Here is a 22,431-nt window from a genome sequence, read left to right as displayed (position 1 = left end):
GCTCCGGAGAGACTGTGGCAGGGAGTGTTGTCATAGGGACGCGGCTCCATTCAGAGATGTTGGCTGCAGCCCTCACAGCTGACAGGACCATGTGCAGGTGGAGCAGCCTCTAGTGTTTCTCACCCTGTGATGCAGGCTGGAGGTGCCAGGCTGCTGTGACGACGCTCTGCCTCCCCATTGACCATAGAGCTGGCGGAAGTCCGGGTGTAGTAAGATGGCGGACGGCGATTACGAGTCGGTGTTGTGTGTGAAGCCCGAAGTTCACGTTTACCGGATTCCTCCCCGATCGTCCAACCGGGGATACAGGTGAGTGCGGGGCGGGGTCTCCGGGGAGGAGCCGCTGTTCCCGGGTAACCCGTGTCCTCTCCACAGAGCGGCGGAATGGCAGCTGGACCAACCGGCCTGGAGCGGCCGCCTCCGCATCACCGCCAGGGGGAAGATGGCGTACATCAAGCTGGAGGACCGGAGCTCCGGTGAGGAGGGGGAGACTGGAGAGCGTGATAATGGGGAGAGGAGCGTAAAAGCGTGACGGTGAGGGGTGAGGAGAGGAGTGTAAGAGCGTGACGGTGAGGGGAGAGGAGCGTAAGAACGCGACAGTAAGGGGAGAGAAGTGTAATAGCACAACGCTGAGGGGAGAGGAGCGTAATAACGCGACGCTGAGGGGAGAGGAGCGTAATAACGCGACGCTGAGGGGAGAGGAGCGTAATAACGCAACGTTGAGGGAGAGGAGCGTAAGCACGACGGCGAGAGGAGCGTAATAGCATGATGCTGAGAAGAGCGTAAGAGCGCGACGCTGAGGGGAGAGGAGCGTAATAGCGAACGAGGAGAGGAGTGTAATAGCATGACGCTGAGGGGAGAGGAGTGTAAGAGCGCGACGCTGAGGGGAGAGGAGCGTAATAGCGAACGAGGAGAGGAGTGTAATAGCTTGACTCTGAGGGGAGAGGAGCGTAAGAGCACGACGCTGAGGGGAGAGGTATACTTGAAAAATTAGCCGCACTCAAGATATGGATTTTTGAATGCATAACAAAGGTGAAATTTATTGAAAGCACCACAGTGAATATAACGCGTTGAGGTAACATTTCAACCCCGTGTTGGGTCTTTATCAAACCTCACTGAAAAAGACATAAACCTACTGTGGAGAAATATGTGTATATATATATATATATATATATATCTATATGTGTGTAGTGGCATATGTCTAGGGTTATATGTGTGACTAGTGATAATGTAACATCTGTCCTGAAGGCAAGTCGCACCTAGGTGTTAACAGGTACTTCCTTGGGATTAGTAGACATTGCGTCCCCATATCTCACCGGGAGGTCTAGCTAGAGCCAAGAAAAGTAACATTTGGCACCTCTTAGGTCTTAAGGCTGAGTCACACATAACAATATCGTTGCAACGTCACGCTTTTGGTGACGTAGCAACGATCCCGCTAACGATCTCGTTATGTGTGACAGCGACCAACGATCAGGCCTCTGCTGGGAGGTCGTTGGGGAATGATCAGGACCATTTTTTGGTCGCTGATCACCCACTGTCATCGCTGGATCGGCGTGTGTGACGCCGATCCAGCGATGTGTTCACTTGTAACCAGGGTAAATATCGGGTTACTAAGAGCAGGGCCGCGCTTAGTAACCCGATATTTACCCTGATTACCATTGTAAAAGTAAAAAAAAAAAAAAAAAAACAGTACATACTCACATTCTGATGTCTGTCACGTCCCCCGGAGTCCACAGGGTTAAAACTGCTTTCGGCAGGAGCGCTGCTAATGCACGCGCTGCTGCCGAGAGCTTCCCTGCACTGACTTTGTCAGCTCCGGCCGTAAAGCAGAGCACAGCGGTGACGTCACCGCTGTTACTGCCGGCGCTGACACATTCAGTGCAGGGAAGCTCTTACTAAGCGCGGCCCTGCACTTAGTAACCCGATGTTTAACCTGGTTACCCGGGTGCTGCAGGGGGACTTCGGCATTGTTGAAGACAGTTTCAACGATGCCGAAGTCGTTCCCCTGATCGTTGGTCACTGGAGAGAGCTGTCTGTGTGACAGCTCCCCAGCGGCCACACAACGACTTACCAACGATCACGGCCAGGTCGTATCGCTGGTCGTGATCGTTGGTAAGTCGTTTAGTGTAACGGTAAATTTAGAGGGGAGATGCTAAATGCGGCCTGAGGTGATCTGTTCCTGAGAACCTTTTCACAAGTGTCTCAAAAGAGAAAATAATATATTCATTAGTAGAGCGGCCGTGGCCAATCAAACAGCCTGCAATTATGATATTAGCCTGAGGGGCCGGTCTAGAAACCTGATCTCAGACCAAAGTTATAAATTTAGGCTGCAGACAGAGAATTGTGTTCACATGTGAGGGCAGCCTGAGAAGCTGTTGTGATCCAATCTACATTCGTCCTACCCTCAGGGAGCAGAAAGCAACTACCAGTTAGATAACTTCTGTAAGTTTCTCCTGTTTATTTTTATACTGTTTTGCATAAGTTGTATGTCTTTTTATTATCATATTTTTATACCTTTTCTTATTGTAAGCACTGACCCTGTTATTAAAGTATAAAACTTTAACAAGTTGAACCTTGAATGTTCTAAAGAATCCATAGCCTAAAGGTGTGTGAGCCTTATGAGTGATAGACATATTTTTATTAGTTTTATTATTAGTCCGGGACTCATTGCCCATGTATTCGATGAGTAGTGGCAACTAGGGTTGAGCGAAACGGATCGTTCATTTTCATAAGTCGCCGACTTTTGGCAAAGTCGGCGTCTCATGAAACCCGACCCGATCCCTGTGTGGGGTCGGCCATGCGGTACGCGATCTTGGCGCCAAAGTCGCGTTTCGTATGACGCGTTTAGCGCCATTTTTTCAGCCAATGAAGGAGTGTGGGCAGAGTGATGACATAGGGGTTAGGGGCGTGCACGCCTATGATCATTTTAGCGCTTGTGCGCAGCAGGGATTTGCAATGTGTAAAACAAAATTTTCGGGGGAGAGAGAGAGAAGGAGAAGAAAAAAATAAAAAAATCACCATTGACGTGCATAGGGTTTCGTGTTCCGGCCGATCCTCGACTTTTCGCAGTAATCGGCCGATTTCGCCCGACTCGACTTTTCAAAAAGTCGGGTTTCGCAAAACATGACTCGACCCTAAAAAGGTCAAGGTCGCTCAACCCTAGTGGCAACGCGTATGAGCGAGTGTGTGGCCTGGGTCGGTGTGTGATTTATGCTCCCATTACAGCATAGGACAGAGGTTGAATGCTGGACTGAGAGTGGGGAGATAGAATAACCCTTGCAGGCACAACCCCAAGTCACGTGTGAGAGCAGGCACGTGACGAATAAGTGACAACATGGAGTAGGGATCCGTGACACGTACAATATATTAAAATCTAAAAGGACAAACACGTTATATATCAGATCAATAAATTCTATCTGTGGTCACACAGAAAGTAACAGTTATGTCCAAATATAAACACCTATATACAGAATTATATACTGAAAAAGCCCATGGAAAAATTGCGTGGAAAAGACTATCATAATTGCGTTACGGACGCAAACATAGGTAGGATATAAATGATGGGGAGAAGAGCGTAATAGCACGACTGTGAGGGGAGAGGAGCATAATAGCACGACGCTGAGGGGAGAGGAGCGTAAGAACGCGACGCTGAGGGGAGAGGAGCGTAAGAACGCGACGCTGAGGGGAGAGGAGCGTAAGAACGCGACGCTGAGGGGAGAGGAGCGTAAGAACGCGACGCTGAGGGGAGAGGAGCGTAAGAACGCGACGCTGAGGGGAGAGGAGCGTAAGAACGCGACGCTGAGGGGAGAGGAGCGTAAGAACGCGACGCTGAGGGGAGAGGAGCGTAAGAACGCGACGCTGAGGGGAGAGGAGCGTAAGAACGCGACGCTGAGGGGAGAGGAGCGTAAGAACGCGACGCTGAGGGGAGAGGAGCGTAAGAACGCGACGCTGAGGGGAGAGGAGCGTAAGAACGCGACGCTGAGGGGAGAGGAGCGTAAGAACGCGACGCTGAGGGGAGAGGAGCGTAAGAACGCGACGCTGAGGGGAGAGGAGCGTAAGAACGCGACGCTGAGGGGAGAGGAGCGTAAGAACGCGACGCTGAGGGGAGAGGAGCGTAAGAACGCGACGCTGAGGGGAGGAGCGTAAGAACGCGACGCTGAGGGGAGAGGAGCGTAAGAACGCGACGCTGAGGGGAGAGGAGCGTAAGAACGCGACGCTGAGGGGAGAGGAGCGTAAGAACGCGACGCTGAGGGGAGAGGAGCGTAAGAACGCGACGCTGAGGGGAGAGGAGCGTAAGAACGCGACGCTGAGGGGAGAGGAGCGTAATAACGCAACGTTGAGGGAGAGGAGCGTAAGCACGACGGCGAGAGGAGCGTAATAGCATGATGCTGAGAAGAGCGTAAGAGCGCGACGCTGAGGGGAGAGGAGTGTAAGAGCGCGACGCTGAGGGGAGAGGAGCGTAATAGCGAACGAGGAGAGGAGTGTAAGAGCGCGACGCTGAGGGGAGAGGAGCGTAATAGCGAACGAGGAGAGGAGTGTAATAGCTTGACTCTGAGGGGAGAGGAGCGTAAGAGCACGACGCTGAGGGGAGAGGTATACTTGAAAAATTAGCCGCACTCAAGATATGGATTTTTGAATGCATAACAAAGGTGAAATTTATTGAAAGCACCACAGTGAATATAACGCGTTGAGGTAACATTTCAACCCCGTGTTGGGTCTTTATCAAACCTCACTGAAAAAGACATAAACCTACTGTGGAGAAATATGTGTATATATATATATATATATATATATATATCTATATGTGTGTAGTGGCATATGTCTAGGGTTATATGTGTGACTAGTGATAATGTAACATCTGTCCTGAAGGCAAGTCGCACCTAGGTGTTAACAGGTACTTCCTTGGGATTAGTAGACATTGCGTCCCCATATCTCACCGGGAGGTCTAGCTAGAGCCAAGAAAAGTAACATTTGGCACCTCTTAGGTCTTAAGGCTGAGTCACACATAACAATATCGTTGCAACGTCACGCTTTTGGTGACGTAGCAACGATCCCGCTAACGATCTCGTTATGTGTGACAGCGACCAACGATCAGGCCTCTGCTGGGAGGTCGTTGGGGAATGATCAGGACCATTTTTTGGTCGCTGATCACCCACTGTCATCGCTGGATCGGCGTGTGTGACGCCGATCCAGCGATGTGTTCACTTGTAACCAGGGTAAATATCGGGTTACTAAGAGCAGGGCCGCGCTTAGTAACCCGATATTTACCCTGATTACCATTGTAAAAGTAAAAAAAAAAAAAAAAAAACAGTACATACTCACATTCTGATGTCTGTCACGTCCCCCGGAGTCCACAGGGTTAAAACTGCTTTCGGCAGGAGCGCTGCTAATGCACGCGCTGCTGCCGAGAGCTTCCCTGCACTGACTTTGTCAGCTCCGGCCGTAAAGCAGAGCACAGCGGTGACGTCACCGCTGTTACTGCCGGCGCTGACACATTCAGTGCAGGGAAGCTCTTACTAAGCGCGGCCCTGCACTTAGTAACCCGATGTTTAACCTGGTTACCCGGGTGCTGCAGGGGGACTTCGGCATTGTTGAAGACAGTTTCAACGATGCCGAAGTCGTTCCCCTGATCGTTGGTCACTGGAGAGAGCTGTCTGTGTGACAGCTCCCCAGCGGCCACACAACGACTTACCAACGATCACGGCCAGGTCGTATCGCTGGTCGTGATCGTTGGTAAGTCGTTTAGTGTAACGGTAAATTTAGAGGGGAGATGCTAAATGCGGCCTGAGGTGATCTGTTCCTGAGAACCTTTTCACAAGTGTCTCAAAAGAGAAAATAATATATTCATTAGTAGAGCGGCCGTGGCCAATCAAACAGCCTGCAATTATGATATTAGCCTGAGGGGCCGGTCTAGAAACCTGATCTCAGACCAAAGTTATAAATTTAGGCTGCAGACAGAGAATTGTGTTCACATGTGAGGGCAGCCTGAGAAGCTGTTGTGATCCAATCTACATTCGTCCTACCCTCAGGGAGCAGAAAGCAACTACCAGTTAGATAACTTCTGTAAGTTTCTCCTGTTTATTTTTATACTGTTTTGCATAAGTTGTATGTCTTTTTATTATCATATTTTTATACCTTTTCTTATTGTAAGCACTGACCCTGTTATTAAAGTATAAAACTTTAACAAGTTGAACCTTGAATGTTCTAAAGAATCCATAGCCTAAAGGTGTGTGAGCCTTATGAGTGATAGACATATTTTTATTAGTTTTATTATTAGTCCGGGACTCATTGCCCATGTATTCGATGAGTAGTGGCAACTAGGGTTGAGCGAAACGGATCGTTCATTTTCATAAGTCGCCGACTTTTGGCAAAGTCGGCGTCTCATGAAACCCGACCCGATCCCTGTGTGGGGTCGGCCATGCGGTACGCGATCTTGGCGCCAAAGTCGCGTTTCGTATGACGCGTTTAGCGCCATTTTTTCAGCCAATGAAGGAGTGTGGGCAGAGTGATGACATAGGGGTTAGGGGCGTGCACGCCTATGATCATTTTAGCGCTTGTGCGCAGCAGGGATTTGCAATGTGTAAAACAAAATTTTCGGGGGAGAGAGAGAGAAGGAGAAGAAAAAAATAAAAAAATCACCATTGACGTGCATAGGGTTTCGTGTTCCGGCCGATCCTCGACTTTTCGCAGTAATCGGCCGATTTCGCCCGACTCGACTTTTCAAAAAGTCGGGTTTCGCAAAACATGACTCGACCCTAAAAAGGTCAAGGTCGCTCAACCCTAGTGGCAACGCGTATGAGCGAGTGTGTGGCCTGGGTCGGTGTGTGATTTATGCTCCCATTACAGCATAGGACAGAGGTTGAATGCTGGACTGAGAGTGGGGAGATAGAATAACCCTTGCAGGCACAACCCCAAGTCACGTGTGAGAGCAGGCACGTGACGAATAAGTGACAACATGGAGTAGGGATCCGTGACACGTACAATATATTAAAATCTAAAAGGACAAACACGTTATATATCAGATCAATAAATTCTATCTGTGGTCACACAGAAAGTAACAGTTATGTCCAAATATAAACACCTATATACAGAATTATATACTGAAAAAGCCCATGGAAAAATTGCGTGGAAAAGACTATCATAATTGCGTTACGGACGCAAACATAGGTAGGATATAAATGATGGGGAGAAGAGCGTAATAGCACGACTGTGAGGGGAGAGGAGCATAATAGCACGACGCTGAGGGGAGAGGAGCGTAAGAACGCGACGCTGAGGGGAGAGGAGCGTAAGAACGCGACGCTGAGGGGAGAGGAGCGTAAGAACGCGACGCTGAGGGGAGAGGAGCGTAAGAACGCGACGCTGAGGGGAGAGGAGCGTAAGAACGCGACGCTGAGGGGAGAGGAGCGTAAGAACGCGACGCTGAGGGGAGAGGAGCGTAAGAACGCGACGCTGAGGGGAGAGGAGCGTAAGAACGCGACGCTGAGGGGAGAGGAGCGTAAGAACGCGACGCTGAGGGGAGAGGAGCGTAAGAACGCGACGCTGAGGGGAGAGGAGCGTAAGAACGCGACGCTGAGGGGAGAGGAGCGTAAGAACGCGACGCTGAGGGGAGAGGAGCGTAAGAACGCGACGCTGAGGGGAGAGGAGCGTAAGAACGCGACGCTGAGGGGAGAGGAGCGTAAGAACGCGACGCTGAGGGGAGAGGAGCGTAAGAACGCGACGCTGAGGGGAGGAGCGTAAGAACGCGACGCTGAGGGGAGAGGAGCGTAAGAACGCGACGCTGAGGGGAGAGGAGCGTAAGAACGCGACGCTGAGGGGAGAGGAGCGTAAGAACGCGACGCTGAGGGGAGAGGAGCGTAAGAACGCGACGCTGAGGGGAGAGGAGCGTAAGAACGCGACGCTGAGGGGAGAGGAGCGTAATAACGCAACGTTGAGGGAGAGGAGCGTAAGCACGACGGCGAGAGGAGCGTAATAGCATGATGCTGAGAAGAGCGTAAGAGCGCGACGCTGAGGGGAGAGGAGTGTAAGAGCGCGACGCTGAGGGGAGAGGAGCGTAATAGCGAACGAGGAGAGGAGTGTAAGAGCGCGACGCTGAGGGGAGAGGAGCGTAATAGCGAACGAGGAGAGGAGTGTAATAGCTTGACTCTGAGGGGAGAGGAGCGTAAGAGCACGACGCTGAGGGGAGAGGTATACTTGAAAAATTAGCCGCACTCAAGATATGGATTTTTGAATGCATAACAAAGGTGAAATTTATTGAAAGCACCACAGTGAATATAACGCGTTGAGGTAACATTTCAACCCCGTGTTGGGTCTTTATCAAACCTCACTGAAAAAGACATAAACCTACTGTGGAGAAATATGTGTATATATATATATATATATATATATATCTATATGTGTGTAGTGGCATATGTCTAGGGTTATATGTGTGACTAGTGATAATGTAACATCTGTCCTGAAGGCAAGTCGCACCTAGGTGTTAACAGGTACTTCCTTGGGATTAGTAGACATTGCGTCCCCATATCTCACCGGGAGGTCTAGCTAGAGCCAAGAAAAGTAACATTTGGCACCTCTTAGGTCTTAAGGCTGAGTCACACATAACAATATCGTTGCAACGTCACGCTTTTGGTGACGTAGCAACGATCCCGCTAACGATCTCGTTATGTGTGACAGCGACCAACGATCAGGCCTCTGCTGGGAGGTCGTTGGGGAATGATCAGGACCATTTTTTGGTCGCTGATCACCCACTGTCATCGCTGGATCGGCGTGTGTGACGCCGATCCAGCGATGTGTTCACTTGTAACCAGGGTAAATATCGGGTTACTAAGAGCAGGGCCGCGCTTAGTAACCCGATATTTACCCTGATTACCATTGTAAAAGTAAAAAAAAAAAAAAAAAAACAGTACATACTCACATTCTGATGTCTGTCACGTCCCCCGGAGTCCACAGGGTTAAAACTGCTTTCGGCAGGAGCGCTGCTAATGCACGCGCTGCTGCCGAGAGCTTCCCTGCACTGACTTTGTCAGCTCCGGCCGTAAAGCAGAGCACAGCGGTGACGTCACCGCTGTTACTGCCGGCGCTGACACATTCAGTGCAGGGAAGCTCTTACTAAGCGCGGCCCTGCACTTAGTAACCCGATGTTTAACCTGGTTACCCGGGTGCTGCAGGGGGACTTCGGCATTGTTGAAGACAGTTTCAACGATGCCGAAGTCGTTCCCCTGATCGTTGGTCACTGGAGAGAGCTGTCTGTGTGACAGCTCCCCAGCGGCCACACAACGACTTACCAACGATCACGGCCAGGTCGTATCGCTGGTCGTGATCGTTGGTAAGTCGTTTAGTGTAACGGTAAATTTAGAGGGGAGATGCTAAATGCGGCCTGAGGTGATCTGTTCCTGAGAACCTTTTCACAAGTGTCTCAAAAGAGAAAATAATATATTCATTAGTAGAGCGGCCGTGGCCAATCAAACAGCCTGCAATTATGATATTAGCCTGAGGGGCCGGTCTAGAAACCTGATCTCAGACCAAAGTTATAAATTTAGGCTGCAGACAGAGAATTGTGTTCACATGTGAGGGCAGCCTGAGAAGCTGTTGTGATCCAATCTACATTCGTCCTACCCTCAGGGAGCAGAAAGCAACTACCAGTTAGATAACTTCTGTAAGTTTCTCCTGTTTATTTTTATACTGTTTTGCATAAGTTGTATGTCTTTTTATTATCATATTTTTATACCTTTTCTTATTGTAAGCACTGACCCTGTTATTAAAGTATAAAACTTTAACAAGTTGAACCTTGAATGTTCTAAAGAATCCATAGCCTAAAGGTGTGTGAGCCTTATGAGTGATAGACATATTTTTATTAGTTTTATTATTAGTCCGGGACTCATTGCCCATGTATTCGATGAGTAGTGGCAACTAGGGTTGAGCGAAACGGATCGTTCATTTTCATAAGTCGCCGACTTTTGGCAAAGTCGGCGTCTCATGAAACCCGACCCGATCCCTGTGTGGGGTCGGCCATGCGGTACGCGATCTTGGCGCCAAAGTCGCGTTTCGTATGACGCGTTTAGCGCCATTTTTTCAGCCAATGAAGGAGTGTGGGCAGAGTGATGACATAGGGGTTAGGGGCGTGCACGCCTATGATCATTTTAGCGCTTGTGCGCAGCAGGGATTTGCAATGTGTAAAACAAAATTTTCGGGGGAGAGAGAGAGAAGGAGAAGAAAAAAATAAAAAAATCCCCATTGACGTGCATAGGGTTTCGTGTTCCGGCCGATCCTCGACTTTTCGCAGTAATCGGCCGATTTCGCCCGACTCGACTTTTCAAAAAGTCGGGTTTCGCAAAACATGACTCGACCCTAAAAAGGTCAAGGTCGCTCAACCCTAGTGGCAACGCGTATGAGCGAGTGTGTGGCCTGGGTCGGTGTGTGATTTATGCTCCCATTACAGCATAGGACAGAGGTTGAATGCTGGACTGAGAGTGGGGAGATAGAATAACCCTTGCAGGCACAACCCCAAGTCACGTGTGAGAGCAGGCACGTGACGAATAAGTGACAACATGGAGTAGGGATCCGTGACACGTACAATATATTAAAATCTAAAAGGACAAACACGTTATATATCAGATCAATAAATTCTATCTGTGGTCACACAGAAAGTAACAGTTATGTCCAAATATAAACACCTATATACAGAATTATATACTGAAAAAGCCCATGGAAAAATTGCGTGGAAAAGACTATCATAATTGCGTTACGGACGCAAACATAGGTAGGATATAAATGATGGGGAGAAGAGCGTAATAGCACGACTGTGAGGGGAGAGGAGCATAATAGCACGACGCTGAGGAGAGAGGAGCATAAGAACGCGACGCTGAGGGGAGAGGAGCGTAAGAACGCGACGCTGAGGGGAGAGGAGCGTAAGAACGCGACGCTGAGGGGAGAGGAGCGTAAGAACGCGACGCTGAGGGGAGAGGAGCGTAAGAACGCGACGCTGAGGGGAGAGGAGCGTAAGAACGCGACGCTGAGGGGAGAGGAGCGTAAGAACGCGACGCTGAGGGGAGAGGAGCGTAAGAACGCGACGCTGAGGGGAGAGGAGCGTAAGAACGCGACGCTGAGGGGAGAGGAGCGTAAGAACGCGACGCTGAGGGGAGAGGAGCGTAAGAACGCGACGCTGAGGGGAGAGGAGCGTAAGAACGCGACGCTGAGGGGAGAGGAGCGTAAGAACGCGACGCTGAGGGGAGAGGAGCGTAAGAACGCGACGCTGAGGTGGGGAGGAACGTAAGAGCGTGAGATATACTTGTGGCGTGATATATCCCTGTAGTTCGGGCCGACGTCTCTTTGCTCCGTTTCTCCCGGGAGTTGAGGTTGTGGCCGATGTTTGTGGTTTGCACTGACCGTACAGATGGCGGCTCAGAACCTCGATGTGCCGGCTGCAGACGCCCGATGTCATCTGTAGTGTTAGGTCGTTACAGCTGCAGATCTGCGCCTTGTATTAACCCTTTCCCCTCTGTGTGAGCGCCGTCTCTCTGTGTGCCGCGCTGGCTCTCTCTGCCATGTTGGTCACCCGCCTCTCTCCGCAGGGGAGCTCTTCGCTCAGGCGTCGGTGGAGCAGTTTCCAGGAATCGCTGTGGAAAATGTTGTTGATTCAAGTCGTTATTTTGTGATTTGCATTGAGGACGGGACTGGTGAGTGGCCGCGGGGTGCCCATAGGGATGTGCCTCCGACCTGTGTATCCTACCTGTTCTTCTCCTGCAGGCCGGCGGGCGTTCATCGGGGTGGGATTTGCTGACCGCGGAGATGCGTTTGACTTCAATGTGGCTCTGCAGGATCACTTCAAGTAAGTCCCTCCGAGGAGGTGCTTGTCTGTCTACTGTGTAAATGTCTCTATATGTCATGATTTCCGGGCCGCTTGTTACTGTCGTGGCTGCTAATTTTCGGGCCACCTGTGACGGTCACGGACGCTTATTTCCAGGCCGCCTGTGGCGGTCGCGGCTGCTGATTTCCGGGCCGCCTGTGACGGCCGCGGCTGCTGATTTCCGGGCCGCCTGTGACAGCCAAGGCTGCTGATTTCCGGGCCGCCTGTGGTGGTCGCGGCTGCTGATTTCCTTGCCGTTTGTGGTGGCCGCGGCTGATTTCCGGGCCGCCTGTGGCGGTCGCGGCTGCTGATTTCTGGGCTGCCCGTGACGGCCGCGGCTGCTGATTTCCAGGCCGCCTGTGGTGGTCGCGGCAGCTGATTTCTGGGCTGCCTGTGACGGCCGCGGCTGCTGATTTCCGGGCCGCCTGTGGCGGTCGCAGTTGCTGATTTCTGGGCCGCCTGTTGATTTCCGGGTATCTCAGTTTTGTGACTCCTGTCTCCATCTTTCCACCTCCAGGTGGGTGAAGCAACAGTCAGAATTTGCAAAACAAGCTCAGAACCCGAATCCGGGACCGAAACTGGACCTCGGCTTCAAGGAGGGACAGACGATCAAGATCAACATAGCTGTAGGTGGAGGGCGGTCACACCTGCTGGGACCGTACTTCTCTGGTGACGGGTCGGGATTATCGCGTGTCTTGTGTGTGTCGTTGGGAGTCCAGCGAGCTGTGGGCTCTGCTACGTGTATCAGTAGTGTAACAGAGGAATAAAATCTCAAAAGGCATAAAATATCAAAGCAGCAGAAATAATCGGGGTGTCTCCGATGAATGTAGAGGGGTCTCCCAAGAATCTGGCGAGAGACATTTGTATAGTTTTGACTCGTGTCATCATTAAATGGAACGATCTTCCCCTTTTGTCATGGTTTCTAGGTTACATCTTTGTCCTAAACCAAACCTTTGTGTCATTATTGTTCCTGCTGTCCCGACGCGTTTCATCTCCTACAGTCATCAGGGGAAGGTTGTGGCTCATCTGCCGCTATCCGGACAGTTAGACTTACTCTATTGAATTGTGGTATTTTTTCCTTAATCTCCGGGTAATTAATATGAAGCGTGTGAAACCTTCACCGGAAACCAATAATCCCAATAGCTGTATATTGGCGGTGCCCAGAGGGGCAATATTTAGAGACACCTGTTTATCCAGTATTTGACTACAATCAATGCCTGATATACATTTTGGGCGTGAGGACACCTGTAATGGGATGATTCTCGGGGAGACCCCCTTTTCATTTATTGGAGACACCCCGCTTATATCTGCTGCTTTGATATTTTATTCCTTTTGAGATAGTTTTTAATGAACCGTTACAAGTTATATTTTATTCCTCTATTACGCTGCTGCTATGTTTGATTCTTTGGTGGGCACCTGGCTATGGATTCTTCTGCAGCATGTACCCACTCTCCCCTCAGAACATGAAGAAAAAAGATGGCGCCCCTACTGCTGCTAAACCGCGACCACTGAGCTCCGGACCCAGTCTGCTGCCCCCACCGCCCGGCACCAGGACCATCTCGCAGCAGAGCACCCCCCAGCCGGCCGCAGCTTCAGCAGGTAGGGTATGATTCCTGGTGCACCCCCAGGATTCCTGTGTAGAGACAAGCGGCGCCCTGACCCCTCTGATCTCTCCTGATCCAGGGCTGCTCTTGGATATCGGAAGCTTTTCCTCCAGCGCAGAACCAGCGGCTTCTACAGACGCGTGGGGCGACTTCACGAAGGCTGCGGGGTGAGTTGGGGTCACAGCAGATTCTCCATGCTCTGGGTGGGGGGCTCGTTCAGGTGTTTCACCATCTCTCCTGTATTGCTCTTCACAGTTCAGCCTCTGGACAGCCGAGCTCCGGGTGGGTGCAGTTCTGATGGTCCCGACCTCTGTGCCCCGCGGGGTCTCTATCTGACCGACCACAGCAGCACTGGACACTCTTGGATCTGGCGGACAATGATGGTGGTTCTGTTGTTGCTCCTTTGACGGCGTCTGATGAAGGTTTCCTGTTCACGTCTTGGGTTGGGGGTCTCCCATACAGACCTACTGTCTTCTGCTGCTGGGATCAGCTTCTTCAGAACCTCCCGGACCTTTCTGGTGGATTGCGGTGGGCCGATCTATTACAGGACGTCTGAGCTGCGGCCGTCTGAATCCTCCTGGAAATCCTCAGGAGCCCTGAAAACTGTTTACTGAAAATAGCGCCACTAAATGGTCGCCGACTAAACCGGTCACCAAAGATCTAATCCCAAAACGTGACCTCACATGAGGTGGCCAGTCTGCCATTCTGCATCAGGGAAAGCTGGGTGCCCCCAATATTATTTCCAAGACCCCTTAGCCTTATCTGCAGGTATGGAGGCTTTTCCTTAATCCTGAGGATCGGCTGCCGCTTTCTGTCCCTGCCGCCGGGTCTAGACTTGTGCCCCCCCACCTAAGTGCCTTATGGTGGCGCCCCCATGTGGTGTCCTGACCTGAATAAGTGTAGCTTGGGGTCTTCAGCTTTCCCCTCCGCCTCCATGTTTATATATTTTCTTGTCAGATTTTTGGTGCAATTAAAACTTCTAAAGATTTTAAATGATTTTATACAGGAAGCCGAATATGAAGAGGAAAACGAGCGAGAGACGCTGGGGGTCCGGCTGAGCACGGGCTCCGTACACAGTCACAGGGTATCCTACACTCCAGTCACCTCCGGAGCTGCAGTCACCGTGTATCATACTCCAGTCACCTCCAGAGCTCCAGTCACCACGTATCGTTTTCATTCACAGCCAGCGCTGCAGTCACTTTGTCTCATATTCCAGTCACCTCCGGAGCTGCAGTCACCACGTCTTGTTCTCCATTCACAACCAGTGCTGCAGTCACCTCCGGAGCTGCAGTCACCTTATGTCTCGTACTGAAGTGACCTTATGGCTCATACTCCAGTCACCTCCGGAGCTGCAGTCACCTTCTGTCTCATACTCCACTCACAGCCAGAGTTGCAGTCACTTTATGTCTCATACTCTAGTCACAGCCAGAGCTGCAGGCTAGTTTTCCGTGCTGCCCCCCCGGTGGTGACTGTGAACCCTGTAGGACAAGGTGCAGCACATGATCCATCTCCCACAATGCAGGCCAGCGAGTGTGAGCTCATTATCAGGAGTGATTGTGATGAGTGCAGCTCTGGATGTGGCTGCAGCATATGTGGAGTGCACATGATGTCACTCGAGAAATAATGAAACCTTTCCAGAGTGACTTTGTTGCAGCTTTACCTGTGATTGGAGCTGAGAAGCGCGGCTGCAGAGCTGACAGTCTGCTCCGTTCTGGAACATTCCCGTCTGGACCATTATTTCTCTGACCAATCGGCCTCTTTTCTGTTTTCGGCTTTTACTAATAACCGCGTGATTTTCTGTTTTTTGGGCTTTTTGTCTCATAATATTTATAAAATTCTATGAAGATTTCTAACAGTGAAATAAAGTTTTATTTCAGTAACTAGAAGTCTCATCGTCGTTCTCCGATCACCGCCATCTTGGTCCTGCAGGGTGACGCCATTACTGCGCCCACATCTATAGGTTTCGTTTTACCGCTGTCACGGATCCCACCAATCTGTCACAGTTCCCGGGGAGGATACATTTATCATCCCACTACTGACACCAATTTGTCACGAACCAGTGTTGTTTGGTTGCCCCTGGTTCTTTCTGAAGGGGATATATCTATATCCCAGTTCCGATTTGGAACTTGCAGCTCTCTGGCGCCCCCCCCCTTACCCTCAGGTCAGTCAGGGTACTGCACCTGGGATAATTAGTCACCAGAAAAGCTGCCTGCTATGTACTGGCTATTGGGCACGATGCAGCGAGGGCGATATACTGTAACTACTTCCGCACAGACGGGAACGATAATTATCAACGCCGCCAGTCGCTGCAAAGACGCCCGATTGCACAGGACAAAGTATGCTGCCACCAGCTCTGATTTCCTAAGGATTAACGGGTCCGGAGTCAACCCAAATCAGTAGCGTAATTCACCTGAGGGGACGCGACAGTTATAGAACAAGGAGAGAAAAGCTAGTAAATTGTATATTTTACTCCAAAAAAAGGTAGGCAGTATTTACAAAGTATAAAAAATATATTATAAAGAAGACAAAACGTGTACAATACAATTACAAATAAAAAAAAAAATTGAAAAAAAACTTACATAGCGTTCAGATCATTTCATATCATCATGGCTGGCCATGTGCTGAGGAGGAGGGGCCAAATCGAGATGCATGCCACACATCTGTATAACAACTAGCCCCCGGACAAAAAGACACTGCAAGAATAGTGTCTCACGAAGTTATTCCCTAGCCTAAAACCAAAGCCCTCTCCCTGTGGTGACATCACTTAGAGACTGACGCCTCCCCTTTTACTATTTTACTGTGTACGCTTGTTAGGCAATGCCACCAACTGGCATGCTGTGCCCCCATTGTGAGTCAGACCCTGTGGGTAGGTGCAGGCTGTGGTCCCAATGTGAGTCGCAGACCCTCTGGGTAGGAGCAGGCCATGCCTTATTGTGAGTCGGACCCTCTGGGTAGGTGCAGGCCGTGCCCCCATTGTGAGTCGGACCCTCTGGGTAGGTGCAGGCCGTGCCCCCATTGTGAGTCGGACCCTCTGGGTAGGTGCAGGCCGTGCCCCCATTGTGAGTCGGACCCTCTGGGTAGGTGCAGGCCGTGCCCCCATTGTGAGTCGGACCCTCTGGGTAGGTGCAGGCCATGCCCCCATTGTGAGTCGGACCCTCTGGGTAGGTGCAGGCCGTGCCCCCATTGTGAGTCGGACCCTCTGGGAAGGTGCAGGCCGTGCCCCCATTGTGAGTCGGACCCTCTGGGTAGGTGCAGGCCGTGCCCCCATTGTGAGTCGGATCCTCTGGGTAGGTGCAGGCTGTGCTCCCAATGTGAGTCGCGGACCCTGTGGGTAAGTGCAGGCTGTGCCCCCATTGTGAGTCACGGACCCTGTGGGTAGGTGCAGGCCGTGCCCCATTGTGAGTCGCGGACCCTCTGGGTAGGTGCAGACTGCCCCCATTGTGAGTCGCGGACCCTCTGGGTAGGTGCAGGCTGTGCCCCCATTGTGAGTCGCGGCCGTGCCCCCATTGTGAGTTGGACCCTGTGGGTAGGTGCAGGCTGTGCCCCCATTGTGAGTCGGACCCTGTGGGTAGCTGCAGGCCGTGCCCCCATTGTGAGTTGGACCCTGTGGGTAGGTGCAGGTCGGACCCTCTTGGTAGGTGCAGGCCGTGCCCCCATTGTGAGTCGCGGACCCTCTGGGTAGGTGCAGGCCGTGCCCCCATTGTGAGTCGGACCCTCTGGGTAGATGCGGGCCGTGCCCCCATTATGAGTCGGACCCTCTGGGTAGGTGCGGGCTGTGCCCCCATTGTGAGTCGGACCCTCTGGGTAGGTGCGGGCTGTGCCCTCATTGTGAGTTGGACCCTCTGGGTAGGTGCAGGCTGTGCCCCCATTGTGAGTCGGACCCTCTGGGTAGGTGCGGGCTGTGCCCTCATTGTGAGTCGGACCCTCTGGGTAGGTGCGGGCTGTGCCCCCATTGTGAGTCGGACCCTCTGGGTAGGTGCTGGCCGTGCCCCCATTGTGAGTCGGACCCTCTGGGTAGGTGCAGGCCGTGCCCCCATTGTGAGTCGGACCCTCTGGGTAGGTGCGGGTTGTGCCCCCATTGTGAGTCGGACCCTCTGGGTAGGTGCGGGTTGTGCCCCCATTGTGAGTCGGACCCTCTGGGTAGGTGCAGGCTGTGCCCCCATTATGAGTCGGACCCTCTGGGTAGGTGCGGGCTGTGATGGAGACGATGTGAGGGGTTTTCTGCAGGAGCAGAGTCACCTGAATTCCGGCCGTTCTCCCCTGACAACCCCTCCACCCTGACAACCTCACAGGTTGTGTTTACCAGCCGCACACACGCTAATAAGCTTAGGATTAGCGCCGCTGCCTTCCCCCGGCTTCCTACCTGGTAACCAGGGCGCAGAACAAAAGCCTTTTACATTGATTGTGTGCGGGGCGGAGACGGCAGCCACCGGCATCCATGGAAAGTGACCCGAGAGGACAGAAGCCACCGAGCAGCAGTGAGGACGGCCGCAGCCCCGCACACAGGTGAGCCCACCGCTCCCAGGGGCCCCAAACAGGTGAACCCGCCGCTCCCAGGGGGCCCCGCACACAGGTGAGCCCGCCGCTCCCAGGGGGCCCCGCACACAGGTGAGCCCGCCGCTCCCAGGGGGCCCCGCACACAGGTGAGCCCGCCGCTCCCAGGGGGCCCCGCACACAGGTGAGCCCGCCGCTCCCAGGGGGCCCCGCACACAGGTGAGCCCGCCGCTCCCAGGGGGCCCCGCACACAGGTGAGCCCGCCGCTCCCAGGGGGCCCCGCACACAGGTGAGCCCGCCGCTCCCAGGGGGCCCCGCACACAGGTGAGCCCGCCGCTCCCAGGGGGCCCCGCACACAGGTGAGCCCGCCGCTCCCAGGGGGCCCCGCACACAGGTGAGCCCGCCGCTCCCAGGGGGCCCCGCACACAGGTGAGCCCGCCGCTCCCAGGGGGCCCCGCACACAGGTGAGCCCGCCGCTCCCAGGGGGCCCCGCACACAGGTGAGCCCGCCGCTCCCAGGGGGCCCCGCACACAGGTGAGCCCGCCGCTCCCAGGGGGCCCCGCACACAGGTGAGCCCGCCGCTCCCAGGGGGCCCCGCACACAGGTGAGCCCGCCGCTCTCAGGGGGCCCCGCACACAGGTGAGCCCGCCGCTCCCAGGGGGCCCCGCACACAGGTGAGCCCGTCGCTCCCAGGGGGCCCCGCACACAGGTGAGACCGCCGCTCCCAGGAGCCCCGCACACAGGTGAGCCCGCCGTGCACACAGACGCTTCCAAAGTAAATCCCTGCCATTGGCTACTGAGCCAGGAGTTTGGGCAAGTGATGGAGCAATCGGGGGAGCCTCCATTACTGGGGTTGCGCTTCATGTATCCGTTAAAGGTGGACAAACTGTTGGTGCAGCCGCAGGATTGCCCCGAGATCAGGGGCCACGTCCAGCGCCAGGCTGCACACGGCACTATGAAGAGAAAAGGTTACTCCAGCGTAGGAAAATATAAAACTTCATCTTTAATGGAAAAATTTCATAAAAACAGGCACAATGCGGACAACAGATCCCAGAGAGCGGCCGACACATTTCGACACTCTGGTCTTCATCATGGCGGGCTGCTCTGGAATCTGTTGTCCAGATTTTTATGAAATTTTTCCATTAAAGATGAAGTTTTATATTTTCCACGTTGGAGTAACCTTTTCTCTTCATTCTTTGGAACTTGCGCTTTGGCGTCTTCGTGCGTGGGCCGACGTCTCCTGCGCCCCATTCCTTTCTTATACCCAGAGCACATGATGGGCCGACATCTCTTGCGCCCCATTCCTTTCTTATACACATTGCACATGGTGGGCCGACATCTCCCGCGCCCCATTCCTTTCTTATACACACAGCACATGGTGGGCCGACCTCTCCTGCGCCCCATTCTTTTCTTATACACACAGCACATGGTGGGCCGACATCTCCCGCGCCCCATTCCTTTCTTATACACACAGCACATGGTGGGCCAACATCTCCCGCGCCCTATTCCTTTCTTATACACACAGCACATGGTGTGCTGACATCTCCCGCGCCCCATTCCTTTCTTATACACTGCACGTGGTGTGCTGACATTTTCCATGCCCCATTCCTTTCTTATACACACAGCACATGGTAGGCTGACGTCTCCTGCGCCCCATTCCTTTCTTATACCCACTGCACATGGTGGGCCGACATCTTCTGCGCCCCATTCCTTTCTTATACACACTGTACATGGTGGGCCGACGTCTTCCGCTCCCCATTCCTTTCTTATACACACTGTACATGGTGGGCCGACGTGTCCCACTCCCCATTCCTTTCTTATACACAGTGCACATGGTGGGCTGACGTCTCCCGCGCCCCATTTCTTTCTTATACTCTGCACATGGTGGGCCGACGTCTCCAGCGCCCCATTCCTTTCTTATACCCACTGCAAATGGTGGGCCGACGTCTCCTGCGCCCCATTCCTTTCTTACACACTGCACATGATGGGCCGACATCTCCCACGCCCCATTCCTTTCTTATACCCACTGCACATGGTGGGCTGACCTCTCCCGCGCCCCATTCCTTTCTTATACACATTGCACATGGTGGGCCGACATCTCCCGTGCCCCATTCTTTTCTTATACACACAGCACATGGTGGGCCGACATCTCCCGCGCCCCATTCCTTTCTTATACACACAGCACATGGTGGGCCGACATCTCCCGCGCCCCATTCCTTTCTTATACACACAGCACACGGTGTGCTGACATCTCCCGTGCCCCATTCCTTTCTTATACACTGCACGTGGTGTGCTGACATTTTCCATGCCCCATTCCTTTCTTATACACACAGCACATGGTAGGCTGACGTCTCCTGCGCCCCGTTCCTTTCTTATACCCACTGCACATGGTGGGCCGACCTCTCCCGCGCCCCATTCCTTTCTTATACACACTGTACATGGTGGGCCGACGTCTCCCGCTCCCCATTCCTTTCTTATACCCACTGCACATGGTGGGCCGACGTCTCCCGCGCCCCATTCCTTTCTTATACGCACAGCACATGGTGGCCCGACGTCTCCGGCGCCCCATTCCTTTCTTATACTCTGCACATGGTGGGCCGACGTCTCCAGCTCCCCATTCCTTTCTTATACCCACTGCAAATAGTGGGCCGACGTCTCCTGCGCCCCTTTCCTTTCTTACACACTGCACATGATGGGCCGACATCTCCCGCGCCCCATTCCTTTTTTTATACACATTGCACATGGTGGGCTGACGTCTCCCGCGCCCCATTCCTTTCTTATACACTGCACAGGGTGGGCTGACATCTCCTGTGCCCCATTCCTTTCTTATACCCAGAGCACATGGTGGGCCGACGTCTCCCGGGCCCCATTCCTTTCTTATACCCAGAGCACATGGTGGGCCGACGTCTCCCGGGCCCCATTCCTTTGTTATACACAGCACTATGAGCTGTCGGCAGTGCAGGGCCCTTCTGCTGTGTGGCCCCCATAGATGTATCTACTCTGTAACCCCTGGTGGGATGACGCCCCCCAGCCTCACATTGGGGTGACATTCACCTGACCTCCCCTTCTACAGCATAGACACCATCACTGCTGGGACTTCTGGTTCGCCGACTCATGCCTCGGCCGTCTGTGGCGGCTCTTTCTAGGCAAAGGATTTAGGAAGCTTTTCATTCTGTGCCAGGACAAATAGAAGTGTGGCGGGAGGACGACGTCTCCTGAGACCTGGCGATCGCTGCAAGCTGGAGAGTGCGGGGGAAACAGTCAGACTCAGCAGGCAGGGGCATCGGGCAGTGGTGGTTCGGCCGCCCGCCATAGAAATGGCCCCTTCCACGTCTGATCCGGAGAAGTCAAGTGCATCAGCAGTATGCAAATCAGGCTGGAGGTGCACAGGGGGCGGGCACTGCTGGGTGCACAGGGGGCGGGGACTGAACTGACACAACTCAGGCGCAGGGCCGGGCTGCTGCCATGGTTACGGGTGAGGACGGGCCGCAGTATCCCGGTACTCCGGCATCCGATAATCCGGAACGTCCGACGAGCGCTGCTGCAAGGGCGGAAACACGGGGGCAGCGGACCGCCGCCATCAGCCGCACCGCAGACTCCTGGGCACGTTTGTCGCAGTTGCGGCTGCAGTGTGTGAACTCGTCCTTACAGGAGGCGGATTTTGTGATTTTTGCAGGCGCACACAATGACTCTCCCTCCACAGGAGCACAAACCGCGGCCGCTCCGTGTGAATAGCGTGGAATGGGGATCATTGCCCACGTGACCAGTGCTGTTAGCCGTTTCCATGGCTACAGGCGCTCGTTGGTCGCCGTGTCCGCCGGTGGCGCTGGGTCCTAGCTCCCGCCCTCCGCTCTGATGGCTCCATTCATTGTGAGCCGGGGCTGGCGGGCTCTAGGGCCCTGGAGGCGGCAGCCGCTCCGGAGGATGAGGAGGATGGGCCGGAGCAGATTGGCCGCGGCGCTAATCCTCCGAGTCCCGGGGCCGCCGGCAGCGCCGTTCTCAGCCGGGAGTTGTGGCCCCGATGAGCGCAGCGGAGCAGACGCTGGAGGCGGTGATACAGGTCGGGCCCGGGTGTAGGCCGCGAGGCAGGGACCTGGGTGTCCGGGCCGGTAACGGGCGGCTGGAGGGAAGGGCTGAGACCGCCAACGCCGATCACTCCCTCTTCTCTCCCGCTGCAGGCGCTCTCCGCCCAGGTGCTCGGATCCCGGGAACACAAGACCCTCACAGTCCGCGGAGACTCTGCAGACCCCCGACCTGCCCGTCTGCCGGCGCGAATCCGAGAGATCGTCACCCGGAACCTGAGCCCTCCGCCGGACACTGGTGAGGACCCCCAACCCGTGCACCATGCCAGAGACCCCCACACCTCTGTACCCCCCAACCCGTGCCCCCTTCCGGAGACCCCCACACCTCTGTACCCCCCCAACCCACGTACCCTGCTGGAGACCCCCACACCTCTGTACCCCCCAACCCGTGCACCCTGCCGGAGACCCCCAC

At 53.7% G+C, this 22,431-nt stretch overlaps 2 protein-coding genes across 7 annotated transcripts in view; both read left to right on the top strand.

Moving 5' to 3' along the window:
• Positions 1 to 15,323, top strand: NECAP2 (NECAP endocytosis associated 2). The gene is made up of 8 exons (XM_077260379.1): positions 1 to 306; positions 373 to 473; positions 11,565 to 11,669; positions 11,740 to 11,821; positions 12,357 to 12,465; positions 13,300 to 13,438; positions 13,523 to 13,610; positions 13,699 to 15,323. The coding sequence occupies exons 1-8, from the start codon at positions 215 to 217 to the stop codon at positions 13,739 to 13,741; spliced, it is 759 nt and encodes a 252-aa protein (XP_077116494.1). The 5' UTR covers positions 1 to 214; the 3' UTR covers positions 13,742 to 15,323.
• A 2,538-nt stretch (positions 15,324 to 17,861) lies between these two features.
• CROCC (ciliary rootlet coiled-coil, rootletin) overlaps positions 17,862 to 22,431 on the top strand; it is a 28,677-nt gene continuing 24,107 nt past the window's right edge. For 3 of the 6 annotated variants that reach the window (XM_077260370.1, XM_077260367.1, XM_077260368.1), the window contains exons 1-2: positions 21,287 to 21,412; positions 22,116 to 22,257. In XM_077260370.1, coding sequence (XP_077116485.1) covers positions 21,302 to 21,412; positions 22,116 to 22,257 — 253 coding nt within the window. In that variant the 5' untranslated portion in view covers positions 21,287 to 21,301. Of the gene's footprint in view, positions 17,950 to 21,286; positions 21,413 to 21,710; positions 21,998 to 22,115; positions 22,258 to 22,431 lie in introns of those variants that run through there. The other 3 variants (XM_077260371.1, XM_077260369.1, XM_077260373.1) reach the window with 3 other exon arrangements.

This window comes from Ranitomeya variabilis, chromosome 4 (assembly GCF_051348905.1).
Source record: "Ranitomeya variabilis isolate aRanVar5 chromosome 4, aRanVar5.hap1, whole genome shotgun sequence".
Classification (NCBI taxonomy): domain Eukaryota; kingdom Metazoa; phylum Chordata; class Amphibia; order Anura; family Dendrobatidae; genus Ranitomeya; species Ranitomeya variabilis.
Note: the sequence above shows the minus strand (reverse complement) of the source record. Positions and strands in the feature narration are given on the sequence as shown.

Bases quoted from the DNA above. Each gene is read 5' to 3' on its own strand.
- NECAP2 (XM_077260379.1), top strand. From the start codon at position 215: ATGGCGGACGGCGATTACGAGTCGGTGTTGTGTGTGAAGCCCGAAGTT. The intron at 11,670-11,739 runs GTGAGTGGCCGC...CTTCTCCTGCAG, and splicing joins TTGCATTGAGGACGGGACTG to GCCGGCGGGCGTTCATCGGG. The intron at 11,822-12,356 runs GTAAGTCCCTCC...TTCCACCTCCAG, and splicing joins GCTCTGCAGGATCACTTCAA to GTGGGTGAAGCAACAGTCAG.